This window comes from Lissotriton vulgaris, chromosome 4_1 (genome assembly GCF_964263255.1).
Source record: "Lissotriton vulgaris chromosome 4_1, aLisVul1.2, whole genome shotgun sequence".
Taxonomy (NCBI): domain Eukaryota; kingdom Metazoa; phylum Chordata; class Amphibia; order Caudata; family Salamandridae; genus Lissotriton; species Lissotriton vulgaris.
The window spans coordinates 2,111,821,302-2,111,835,525 of record NC_141691.1 but is presented as its reverse complement, the minus strand read 5'-3'; the positions used below and the strand labels follow the sequence as shown (position 1 = coordinate 2,111,835,525).

The 14,224-nt window shown below is 43.9% G+C and overlaps 1 protein-coding gene across 1 annotated transcript in view; it reads left to right on the top strand.

Annotated features, from left to right (window-relative positions):
- The window catches only part of LOC147725145 (GTPase IMAP family member 9-like), a 146,204-nt gene extending 132,410 nt beyond the window's left edge, over positions 1-13,794 (top strand). Inside the window, exon 3 of the mRNA XM_086967120.1 lies at positions 12,958-13,794. Within this exon, the coding sequence (XP_086823246.1) occupies positions 12,958-13,775 (818 nt within the window). The 3' untranslated portion in view covers positions 13,776-13,794. The remainder of the gene's footprint in view (positions 1-12,957) is intronic.
- Positions 13,795-14,224: the final 430 nt, after the last annotated feature.

The following is a 14,224-nucleotide window of genomic DNA, read 5'->3' as shown; positions in this document are numbered from 1 at the left end:
TACCATTGGTTTAACTTGTAATACTCATACCATTGAGATCACTTGCAATACTCTTACCATTGAAAGCACTGGCAATACTCATATCATTGGGTTCACTAACAATACTCATGCCATTGGGATTACTTGCAATACTCATACCATTGAAATCACTCGCAATACTCATACCATTGGAGTCACTCGCAATACTCATACCATTGGGATCACTTGCAATACTCATACCTTTGGGATCCCTCGCAATACTCATACTATTGGGAACACCTGCAATACTCAGACCTTTGGAATCACTCGCAATACTCATACCATTGAAATCACTTGCAATACTCATACCATTGAAATCACTTGCAATACTCATACCATTGGGATAACATGCAATGCTCATACCATTGAAATCACTTGCAATACTCATACCATTGGGATTATGCACAATACTCATACCATTTAAATCACTCGCAATACTCATACCAATTGGATGACTCGCAATGCTCATACAATTGGAAACCCTCACAATACTCATACCATTGGAATCCCTCGCAATACTCATTCCATTTAAATCACTCGCAATACTCTAACCATTGAAATCACTCGCAGTAGTCATACCATTGGGATCACTTGCAATACTCATACCATTGGGATCACTTGCAATACTCATACCATTGGGATAACTCGCAATACTTATACCTTTGGGATCCCTTTCAATACTCATACCATTGGGATAACTCGCAATACTCAGACCATTGAAATCCCTCGCAATAATCATACCATTGAAATCACTCGCAATACTCATACCATTGGTATCAGTCGCAATACTCATAACATTGGGGTTACTTGCAATCCTCATAGCATTGAAATCCCTAGCATCACTCATACCATAGGGATGACTCGCAACACTCATACCAATGGTATCCCTTGCAATACTTATTCCATTAAAAGTACTTGCAATACTCAAACTATTGAAATCACTGGCAATACTCATACCATTGGGATCACTCGCAATTGTCAGACCATTGGGATCACTTGCAATACTCAAACCATTGGAATCACTTGCAATATTCATATCATTGGGTTCACTCGCAATTGTCAGACCATTGGGATCACTTGCATTACTCAAACCATTGGAATCACTTGCAATATTCATATCATTGGGTTCACTCACAATACTAATACCATTAGGATAATTCGCAATATTCATACCATTGGAATCACTCACAATATTCATACCATTGGGATCAAACACAATACTCATACCATTGGGATCACTTGCAATACTCATACCATTGAAATCAGTGGAATACTCATAACATTGAAATCACATGCAATACTCATACCATTGGGATCACATGCAATGCTCATACCATTGAAATCACTCGCAATACTCATACCATTAAGATTCTGCGCAATACTCGTACCATTGGGATCCCTCGCAGAACTCAGACCTTTGGAATCACTCACAATACTCATACCATTGAAATCACTCGCAATACTCATACCATTGGAGTCACTCGCAATACTCATACCATTGGGATCACTTGCAATACTCATACCTTTGGGATCCCTCGCAATACTCTTACTATTGGGAACACCTGCAATACTCAGGCCTTTGGAATCACTCGCAATACTCATACCATTGAAATCACTTGCACTACTCATACCATTGAAATCACTTGCAATACTCGTACCATTGGGATCACATGCAATGCTCATACCATTGAAATCACTTGCAATACTCATACCATTGGGATTATGCGCAATACTCATACCATTTAAATCACTCGCAATACTCATACCATTTGGATGACTCGCAATGCTCATACAATTGCGAACCCTCACAATACTCATACCATTGGAATCCCTCGCAATACTCATGCCATTTAAATCACTCGCAATACTCTAACCATTGAAATCACTCGCAGTAGTCATACCATTGGGATCACTTGCAATACTCATACCATTGGGATCACTTGCAATACTCATACCATTGGGAAAACTCGCAATACTCATACCTTTGGGATCCCTTTCAATACTCATACCATTGGGATAACTCACAATACTCAGACCATTGAAATTCCTTGCAATAATCATACCATTGAAATCACTCGCAATACTCATACCATTGGTATCAGTCGCAATACTCATAACATTGGGGTTACTTCCAATACTCATAGCATTGAAATTCCTAGCATCACTCATACCATAGGGATGACTCGCAACACAAATACCAATGGTATCCCTTGCAATACTTATTCCATTAAAAGTACTTGCAATACTCAAATTATTGAAATCACTCACAATACTCATAACATTGGGATCACTTGCAATACTCAAACCATTGGAATCACTTGCAATATTCATATCATTGGGTTCACTCGCAATTGTCAGACCATTGGGATCACTTGCATTACTCAAACCATTGGAATCACTTGCAATATTCATATCATTGGGTTCACTCGCAATACTAATACCATTAGGATAACTCACAATATTCATACCATTGGAATCACTCACAATATTCATACCATTGGGATCACTCACAATACTCATACCATTGGGATCCCTCATAATACTCATACCATTGAAATTACTTGCAATACTCATACCAATGAAATCACTCACAATACTCATACCAATGAGATAACTTGCAATACTCTTACCATTGAAAGCATTCACAATACTCATACCATTGGGTTCACTAACAATACTCATACCATTGGGATTACTTGCAATACTCATACCATTGAGATCACTCGCAATACTCATACAATTGAAATCACTCGCAATACTCATATCATTGAAATCACTTGCAATACTCATACCATTGGGATCACTCGCAATACTCATACCATTGGGATCAATCACAATACTCATACCATTGGGATCTCTCGCAATACTCATACCATTGGGATCACTCACAATACTCATACCATTGGAATCACTTGCAAGACTCATACCATTGAAATCACTCACAATACTCATACCATAAGGATCACTCGCAATATTCATACCATTGGTATCGGTCGCAATACTCATAACATTGGGATTACTCGCAATACTCATACAATTGAAATCCCTAGCATCACTCATACCATAGGGATCACTCGCAACACTCATACCATTAAAAGTACTCGCAATACTCAAACCATTGAAATCACTCGCAATACTCATACCATTGGGATCACTCGCAATTGTCAGACCATTGGGATCAGTTAACATACTCAAACCATTGGAATCACTTGCAATATTCATATCATTGGGTTCACTCGCAATACTCATACCATTAGCATCACTCGCCATATTCATACCATTGGAATCACTCACAATATTCATACCATTGGGATCACTCACAATACTCACACCATTTTGATCACTCACAATACTCATTCCATTGGGATCACTCACAATACTCAAACTATTGAAATCTCTTGCATCACTCATACCATTGGGTTCTCTCGCAATACTCAAACCATTGAAATGACTCAAAATACACATACAATTGGGATCACTCACAATAGTCATATAATCTGGATCACTTGCAATATTCATGCCATTGAAATCACTTGCAATATTCATATCATTGGGATCACTCGCAATATTCATATAAGTGGGATCACTTGCAATACTCATACCATTAGGATCACTGGCAATACTCATACTATTGGGATCACTCGCAATACTCATACCATGGGGATCACTCACAATACTCATACCATTGGAGTCACTCGCAATACTTCTACCATTGAAATCACTTGCAATACTCATACCATTGGGATCCCTCGCAATACTCATACCATTGGGATCTCTCGCAATACTCATACCATTGGAGTCACTCGCAATACTTCTACCATTGAAATCACTTGCAATACTCATACCATTGGGATCCCTCGCCATACTCATACCATTGGGGTCACTTGCAATATTCATACCATTGAAATCACTCTCAATATTCATATCATTGGGATCACTCGCAATACTCATACCATTAGGATCACTTGCAATACTCATACCATTGGGATCACTCGCAATACACATACCATTAGGATCACTCGGAATAGTCATACCATTGAAATCGCTCATATCACTCATACCATTGAATCACTCACAATGCTCATACCATTGGGATCACTCACAATACTCATACCATTTGAATCATTCGCAATACTCGTCCCATTGGGATCACTCGCAATATTCATACCATTGGGATCTCTCGCAATACTCATACCATTGGAGTCGCTCGCAATACTTCTACCATTGAAATCACTTGCAATACTCATACCATTGGGATCCCTTGCAATACTCATACCATTGGGATCAATCGCAATAGTCATAACATTGGGATCACTTGCAATATTCAAACACTTTACAGCATTATTGCTGGAAAGTGTTAGCTGCTATTTTCACATACCAAATACAGATATCCTGCTCTCCCATGAAACAGTTAATCTGGTCAATGGCGACGTGCGGGCTGGGGCTGCAGCCTGGCACCAATCCTCAAAGACACACTGCAGCTCCAAAGGAGTGGGATTTGGCAGCATTGATAGGGGTACAATCCTCCTGCTAGAGGCAACAGTGTTGATAGACCAATGCACACCTTGCCGAGTTGCATACAAAATGATCTGGCCGGCTGCACCCATTACTTCTCTCAGGTGCATGGCCCCAATTGCCAAATACACTGTGGGCCCCTCCTCCAGCCCCTGCTCTTTGAAGCAAAATCATTTCAGGCAAGCATGGGATGGTGGAGGGATCCACGTGTTTACTCAAAATCAACCCTGCCTCATGTCTCTGGTGCTGTGTGCCACCCCTACCCGCCCTAGGTTAGAGGACTTAACAGACTGTCACCTTATGAAGCAAATATAAATGGCATTGTAAAATGGCGCACCCACCATCCTGATGATACAACACTGCCTAGTGCCTCCGGGGCAAGTAAATCTCGCCGGGTTCACACATGGGTGGCTGCATTGTGCATTCACTTTCACATTGCTTAAAAACACGAGTGTCAGGTTACGTACAGCCTGTAACAGCTTGTGGGTTTTTCTTTTGTTAGACCAATCTCTTAACAGCAGTGTCCCCTAGTAGACTCGGCCCTGAGAACTAAGTGCTGGTGCTTAGCACCAGAAAGCACCGGCACAAATTAAGCACTGGATCTACTGTAGCTAGACAAGGTTTCTTTTTGTGAAAGAGTGCGACACGCTGTCAGCCAGCAGCCACGAAACCTTGTCATCTGCCTTTTCAAATGTAGAAATAACAAGCAACTTCCTTGATATGATGAGTGGAAAGACATTGAAAAACATGTCCAGTGTAATGTGCAAAGGTATAGATGTATTCTCATGAACTACTTTCGTTAGGGCCACCCTTTATCCGTAGGCCCCAGTCCCAAATCAGTTCCTTATCAAAAACCTTGGGTGTCCTTACGCATCCTGATTTTTTCACTCTTCCTCTTGATCTCTGAAGAGATTCAAATGCAGCTGTGCACGGGATTGTTGCACATTTTTTAGTGCTACTCTGACCCTTTTTAGGGTTGAGCCTCCCAGAGCATGTACTCCTGCATGAGTCTTGCTTGCAAGACACTGTTGTATACATAAACATACACCGATCCCAGCCGTTGCTTACCATTTGTTGATTTGCATGGTACTCATCTTTACAGCCTCGTAATTTGCCAAGGCACACCTAAGATCATTTCTGTTCCTCACTGTGGAGCAAAGACCAAGCACTGATTGAGTCAACCTAATCAGTGTCCGTCCACTGCTCCGGTTGTCATTGAGGTACTATTCTGTTATGTTTAACTTTTAGTGCCCTGCAAATAGAAGGCATGTGACTGACAAAAACGTGCCCAGCAGGACAAATAAAATTGCAAATATTTATTTTCTGTAGTCAAGTTTCTTTTATTTTGCAAAGTCTTCTTTTCTTAATATGCACTCATGCTTTCTTTTTTTATTGCTCATGGACACTGTTCTCAAAACATGAGGATTATTTTATTGCAAAGCTACATTGTTTCTTTCTTATGTGTATTTTCTGAATTTATGCTTTAACACATAATTGTGCAGTACACCCCAATCCACTCCATTTCAATCCACCTCACCTCAACCCACACAATCCACTTCACTTAATTCAATCCACCCCAATCCACCACATTCCAATCCTCCCACCCTACTCCAATCTTACCCAATCCAAAACAATGTGCCCCACTCCAATCTCTGAACTCCAATCTGCCCCACTCCAAGCTCCGCATTCCAATCTGCCTCACGCAAAGCTCCGCACTCCAATCTGCCACACTCCAAGCTCTGAACTCCAATCTGCCCCACTCCAAGCTCCTCACTCCGAGCTCCGCACTCCAAACTCCGCACTCCAGTCTGCTGTACTCCAATCTGCTGCACTCCAAGCAACGGCACTCTACGCTTCACACTCCAATCAACCCCAGTTCAATCTGCTCCACTCCAATCTGCCCCACTCCAATCCCCAACAATCTGCCCCACTCCAATCTGCCCCACTCCTATCCACTCCAATATGCACCACCTTACTACATTCCACTCCACTCCAGCCCACTCCTGTTCACCCCACTCCACTTCACTCCAATCAACCCCACCCGACCCCATTTACATCCACCCCAATCCAGTCCACGTCACTCCTGTTCACCCCACTCCTGTTTAGCCCACTCCAATCCACCCCATACCATTTTAATCCACCCCACCCCACTCCAATCCACCCCATTCAGCCCACCCCACTGCAGTTGAATCCACCCCAATCTGCTCCAATCCACCCTACCCCAAACCAATCGAATACGGCCTACTCCAATCCACCTCAATCCAATCCAACTCACCCCATTTCAACCCACCCTCTACAAACCAATTCAGGCCTATCACTCCAATCCACCTCACTCCACTCATCTAACTCAATCTACAGTCCAATTCAATCTCACCAATCTTCTCAAATCCAATCCACCCACTGCCTCAACCCACTCCACCCACCCCACCCAATTCCAACCCAACTCACTCCACTCTATGGCACTCCACTCTTTTTTTTTCTTTCCCTTTTTTTTTATTGGAGTTCATGGTGCAATAAGGAAATACATAAATACATTACCATCAGCAAGGTTTAAGAACATCTGATACATATATGAGCAATTAAAGAACACAATATTTTTATGTGGTGGTAAAAAATTGTATAAAAATCAATCAATAAATATAACAATACAGTACATTTCAAATTCTTATTCTATCGTCCCTCCATTTCTTAACCGGGGCCCATAATCGTCTTCCCATTTCCCGTTTTTTAACACCTTTAAATTCATAAAGGATAGACTCAATATTGTAAATAGCTAAGAATCTAGAGATCCACATCTGAAAAGACGGGCTGTTACATCCTTCCAACCGGCCGAAATAATAATTCTGAGTACGGCAACCGACATACAAACCAAAGCAGCCTCGTCATCTGTTAAAACCAGTTTAGAATCTGAGCCAAATAACATTAGTGTTCTTATGACCTTTTTGTTATTCCATCTATGACGGGAGTCAATCGTTCACAAGTAAAGAACATATGTAGTAGGTCAGCTTGTCCCTTATCGCATCTTGGGCAGCAATCATCATTCTTGACACCCCAGGCAAATAATGTAGCCGGTGTATGGTATAGATTTAAGACTATTTTAAAATGTTGTGCTCGTAAATTGGACGCCCGAAAAATCTTTTTGTTCAAGAATAATGCTAGGTCCAAATCTACATCCGGGTTTCCCAATTTAGTAGCCCAATCACTTTCTACTTTTCCTACATCGTCCTGTAATCTGGACACCAGCATGTTGTAAATATCTTTAATCTTCCTACATCTTCTACTCATACCTTCAACCACAGGAAAGTCTGCAAGAGGTTTGAGTTTTGGTCTACAAGCCTGTAAGATGCCGGAGATTTGGCCATATATAAGCCATTGATTTGAGGGGAGGCCATATCTCCTTTGCATGTCCTCAAACCCGCTTATTTTATCTCCTACCATTAAATCTCCAATAGTCTTAACCCCTAAATCCTTCCAGACTTGTAGTATCCCGTCATTGTTTAAGTGAGGAAAAAGGCTAGAATTAACCAAGAGAAGAGAAGGGTTAACTTTAGGGATATGATAAAATTTTAAAATTGATTTCCATACATGCCATGCACCTAGCAGGACCTTAAATCGTGCCTTTCTATAAAACCTATATTCCAGTTCAGTTAGCAGTAATCCCATAGCTTTCTCACCCATTAGTAATTTAAAGATGGAAGGGGGACCCTGGTTGTCTACAATAATCACATCAGTGTCGGATTGAAACAGAATTGACATCTGGGTTAGGAGACAGGTCCAATGATAAAGTCTCATGTTCGGAAGTGCCATCCCACCCCTTTCTCACGGAAGGGACAAAAAGGTCGTTGAGCGTCGAACCTTGCCATACAGCCATATGAACTTGATAAAGACAGACTCTAGTTGCTTCAGAATTTTCTCCTCAATATAAAGGGGAAGGGCTCTGAATAGATATAGCACCCTTGGAAACATCGCCATTTTTACAGCATTTACTCTCCCGACCAGCAAAAGATTAAGGGCATCCATCCTTTTCAGTTCTACCTCTATGGATTTAATAAGGGGAGGATAATTCTCTTCCACTATCTTACCCACTGTAGCATTTATCTTAACCCCTAAATATACAGCAGAATCAACATACCTAGGGTCGGGTCTTGATATGTTTCTAGAGCAAATTATCTGAGTTTTAGATTAATTCAGGAGATATCCAGAACCTTTACCAAAAAGTTTAGACATCTGTACCAGTTCTGGGAGTGTTTGCTGCGGGTCTGTTGTGATAACCGCCAGGTCATCAGCGTAGGCTAAAATCTTGTTTTCATAGCTATTATAAATCACAGGAGATATTCTAGGGCTCTCTAGAATCTTCTGAATGAGCGGATCGATGTATAGAGCAAATAGTATGGGGGAGCAGGGACAACCCTGCCGTGTCCCTCTACTTATCTTAAACTTGTCTGATTTCTCTCCCATTACCGTAATTGTTGCTTCTGGGTCAGTATACATAGCTTTAATAGCCCTAACAATATTTGGACCAAACCCCCTCCCGGCCAAAATGCTCCAGAGCAAGCTCCACTCCACCCGGTCAAAAGCTTTTTCTGCGTCGAGCAGGATCATGGCACTCCACTCTATCGTACTACACTATACAACACTGTCCTCTGACACTCTTTGGCAATAAACCACTGAACTCTCTACTCACTCACATGACACTGGACTCCCCCTACTTTACTCTGCGACACTCTACTCCAACAAATCCAGTCTATGACACTCTCCTACCACCACTCCACTCAAGGGTACTCTGTGCTACTAACATTTAAGCATGTGGAACAGCAGCCACTCTGGTGTACAACATGGAAAACACACATTGCCAAAGAGAATTGCTCTTATAGGTGAGACCTATTGACTTTGCCAATGCTTGTTAATGGAGATATTTTTCTGAGCATTTGCCTATGCCTAGAATATTTAGCATGAAAAGATGGACACAACACATTGGGTATTAACGCAGTGATGAAAAGCACAATACCGCTGTGGTGGTGTGTCAGATGTGTTTTTAGCGGTCATTTGAATTACCACTACTAGATAAAAGTGTTCCATTACACTTTTTCTAAGGAGTTGTTATTATACTAATTAATGATGCTCAGATAATGGACCCTGGAAGGATGATTGTGTCTTGCATAGATTCAGACTACTGATCTGCAGTTATACAGCCAGGGATCAAATCCCAAAAATATTCTGCTATCATCTGTAAAGAAACAGAGGCCTTTGCTTACCTCCTCTCCAGGCTTTGTTGGTCAACAGATTCACTATCCAATCCTAGGCCCCATTGATTAACGACCACATATAAGGATCCACGCCTTGCATGTATTTAGCCTTGTTTGTTGTATGTACTGAGCACAACCACACTTTACAGAGCGGGGGAGAGGGAATGAAATTTAAAAAATACCCACTCGCCGCCGCCGCCTCCTCTCAATTCTCTTCCCCATTTCCAGGGCAGGAAGCAGGATGCACCCCGCTCACAGCTTCCCGATAGCCAATAACAACGCTGCAATGCAGCGTTGTGATTGGGCTGAGCACCATGGATCGTCACTCAGCCAGAAAGTGGGAGGCTGGGCATGCTTTCCATGTAGGCTGTAATGCCGCCTGCATGGAGAACATGCAAAGTGTGCATGAATGTATGGCAGGCCCCGGGGACCGGCCAAACATCTATGCACAATTAATGGAGTGCAAACCACTCCTCCCCTCCCCTGCTCTGTCAGAAGAAAAGCCCTGCCCCATGTTATGTTATGTTATGTTAAAAATAGTCTTGTAGAGCGCTCGGCTACTCGGGTAGAGTGTCCTGGAACTAAAAAGAGACCTGCAGTGGCTGATGAGAGAGAGAGCACAACATTACTGCACAAACAACCACATCTTAAGCTCCTTCCTAAAGGAGAGGAGACTGTTCAGCTTTCTGAGTGATAGTGGCTATTGATTCCACAATTGGGGCGCCAAGAGTCTATACGAACGCCCTCCAATACGAGCTCGGTTGACTGCTGGGACAATAGCCAGTGCTTGCGAGGCAGAGCTCAGAGATCGGGCAGGGTGGTAAACAGCATCCTTTTCCTTAAGTAGGAGGCGCCGATGCTGTGGAGAGATTTAAACGTTGTGATAAGTGTCTTAAAGTGGATGCGTTTACACACTGGGAGCCAGTGAAAAGAGTTCAGCAGGGCGGAGGAGTGAGACCATCGGCTAAGGCAAAAAATAGCTCTTGTGCCGAGTTTTGAACTGATTGCAGACGGGTGAGTAAATACTCTGGCAAGCCCAGGTAGAGTATACTAGCATGGTCCAGTCGGGAGCCAAGCAAAGCTTGAACAATAATCCTCCTATGGGCAACTGAAAGAAAAGGAAGACATTTCTTGAGAAATTTCTTCCCACGTGCAAAGCTGTCGTAACAAGAAAAAATAATATTAAAAGTTAGTTATTATAATTTTATTTGACTTAAGTGCCACTGCTTAAAAGCCGTGGGGCGTGCTCCTCCGCCACTGGATGTCAGTATTCTATGTCACTTCTTGTGAAGTCACATGTGAATTCGAGGGGCCTTGCATCTCTCATTTCGCCCAGGGCCCAACAATTCCTAGACGGGCCCTGCACACATTTATTACAAAAACATTACAAGAACCCCACCCTTGTGTGCGCATACCTGTGCGTACTCACATGGACGGTGATCTTCAACTGTATTTGACATAAAGTATAAAAAACGTTTCCAATATGAGCCAACTCTGGGGTCGCTGATATGTCTGAGCCAGGGCCAGACGGATTGGCTTTGCCAACGCTTGTTTGTCCTTGGTTCTCTCTTTAGCAATAGTCTTACACTTGCAGCGTCTAATTGGAGCACCCCTTGCACCGCGCCTGTTGAGTTTCTGTTGTAGAAAGGTCAGACGTCATGTTGCTGTTGAGTGGTTGACACATTTGCTCTGCTTGCATTGCCTGAGACTGGGGCACTTAGAAGCTGCTTTGCGGCACTGAGTGCTGTTCCATGGAGAAAGGTGGCCTTGGAAGTCTCCTGAGCCAGTGTCTGCCACTCACAGCAGCAGTTTTCCAAGAGCTTGTGACAGGTCGAGGTCACTGTGTCTTGGTTGATTATATCACCTTACACTCAGTATGCCTTTCCATCCACTTCATCAACCTCTGCATTGTAGTGTGTTTACTGTTCCCACCTCCACGACTCCTGGTGTCTAGTCAGCCTACAGTGTATATGTTAGGTCCATGTAGTGGTCATGCTAGTACTATATTGTGATGCAACCCTTGGACTCGATGCACCACCATGTGACGCTTTGGTTCTTTACTAATCTCACACTGCCTTGTGCGTAGAGTCACACTGCACACACAACTCCCAAACTATCTTGGAAACAGTTATAGGCGAGAAGCATTCATTGCCTTTGCCAATGGTTGCTGTATATGCGGGGGCAGCGAGAAATGTTTATGATGATGGGTGGAGACTGGAGATGTATGTTGATTCTGTAGAAAGTTCCGCTGTCTCACAGCCCCGCCCTTCACCGCTTCATGTTGTAGAGATGAGAACTTGCACTTCTGGAAGGTAGCCTGTGCGACTGTGTGTGTGACCTGTGCGAGATGTGTGCGTGTGTAACCTGTGTGAGCTGTGTGTAACCTGTGTGAGCTGTGTGTGAACTTGTGTGAGCTCAGCTGTGTGTGAACCGTGTGTGTGAACAGTGTTTAATCTGTATGAGCTGTGTGTGACTTGTGTGTGACTGTGTGTGTGATCTTTACTAGCTGTGTTTGTGACCTGTGTGTGATCTATATGTGACCTGCGTGAGCTGTGTGCGTGTGTAACCTGTGTGAGCTGTGTGTTACCTGTGTGAGCTGTGTGTGAGCTCAGCTGTGTGTGAACCGTGTGTGTGAACAGTGTTTAATCTGTATGAGTTGTGTGTGACTGTGTGTGTGATCTGTATGAGCTGTGTGTGTGACCTGTGTGTGATCTGTGTGGGACCTGTGTGTGATCTGTGTGCGACCTGTGTGCAATCTGTATGGGACCTGCGTGAGCTGTGTGCATGTGTAACCTGTGTGAGCTGTGTATAACTGTGTGAGCTGTGTGTGACCCTGTGTGAGCTGTGTGTGACCTGTGTTTAATCTGTATGAGCTGTGTGTGACTTGTGTGTGACTGTGTATGTGATCTGTATGAGCTGTGTGTGTGACCTGTGTGAGCTGTCCTTGTGACCTGTGTGGGACCTGTGTGTGATTTGGGTGGGACCTGTGTGTGATCTGCCTGTGACCAGTGTTTAATCTGTAAGAGGTGTGTATGATCTGTGTCTGACCAGTGTATGACTGTGTGCATGTGATCTGTATGAGGTGTGTGTGTGATCTGTGTGTGTGGCCTGTGTTTGGCCCGAGTGTGCCGGTGACCTCTGTGACCGGTGTGTAACCTGCTCTCTCTTCTCTTCACAGAGCCCCCTGAGCTGAGGATCGTCCTGGTCGGGAAGACAGGAGCTGGGAAAAGTGCGACCGGAAACAGCATCCTCGGGCGGAGAGAGTTTGACTCCAAAGCATCTTCAAATTCAATAACAAGTACAAGCAAGGAAGTGTCCTGTGTGACGAACGGACAAAAGATCGTGCTCGTCGACACCCCTGGACTGTTCGATCCTGTGGTTCCAAATTCAGTGATCACTCGAGAGGTCGCTAGATGTGTAGTGATGGCGGCCCCCGGCCCCCACGCCTTCGTCCTGGTGCTCCAGGCCGGTCGTTTCACCCCGGAGGAGGCGAGGGCCGTCGAACACATCCAGACCCTGTTTGGAGACAATGCTGCAGGGTACACGCTGGTCCTGTTCACACGGATGGGTGACCTGGAGGCCGCTGGACTCACCCTGGAAGAGCACATCGAAACCTCGGGTCCCGAGCTGAGAGGGGTCATTGGGGGCTGCGGGGGCCGCTACCTCGGCTTCAACAACCGGGCTCAGGGGGCGGCGCGGGAGCAGCAGGTGGAGGCGCTGATCGCCATGGTTGAAAGAATGGTGGGGAAGAATGGGCGCTTCTACTACACAAATAAGAGGTTTGAGAGGGCGGAAGAGGAGATCCAGAGACGGGAAGAAGAGATCAGGGATGAAAGGCAGAGAGCTGATAAACAGCTGCCGACCCCCCGCGAAGAGGCCAAGAAGAAGGTCCTGAGACAAGCACTGAAGCCCGTAAAGCTGGACGTGACAGATAAGCTAAGTGACATCACAGCATCATTGAACCAGATATTCAAACAACCCGGAATCAGCGCTTAACATGGAAAATGAAACAACAGCTTCCTGGCCAAGTGCTGCCAGCTCCTCTACTTTGATTTTCAATCTGAAATGTCTTTGGCTCACACTTATACACTGTCATGTACACTCGTATTCACTACCATAATCACGCGCATTTACTGCCACACTCACTCTTATTCACTGACATACTCACACTAATTCACTGCCACGCTCACACTTATTCACTACCACATTCACACGCTTTCACTACCACACTCATTCTTATTCACTACCACACTCACTCTTATTCACTACCACACTCACTCTTATTCACTGGCATATACACTCATTTACTGCCACACTCAGATATATTCACTGCCACGCTCACACTTATTCACTGCCACACTCACACTTATTCACTACCACACTCATTCTTATTCACTACCACACTCACTCTTATTCACTACCACACTCACTCTTATTCACTGGCA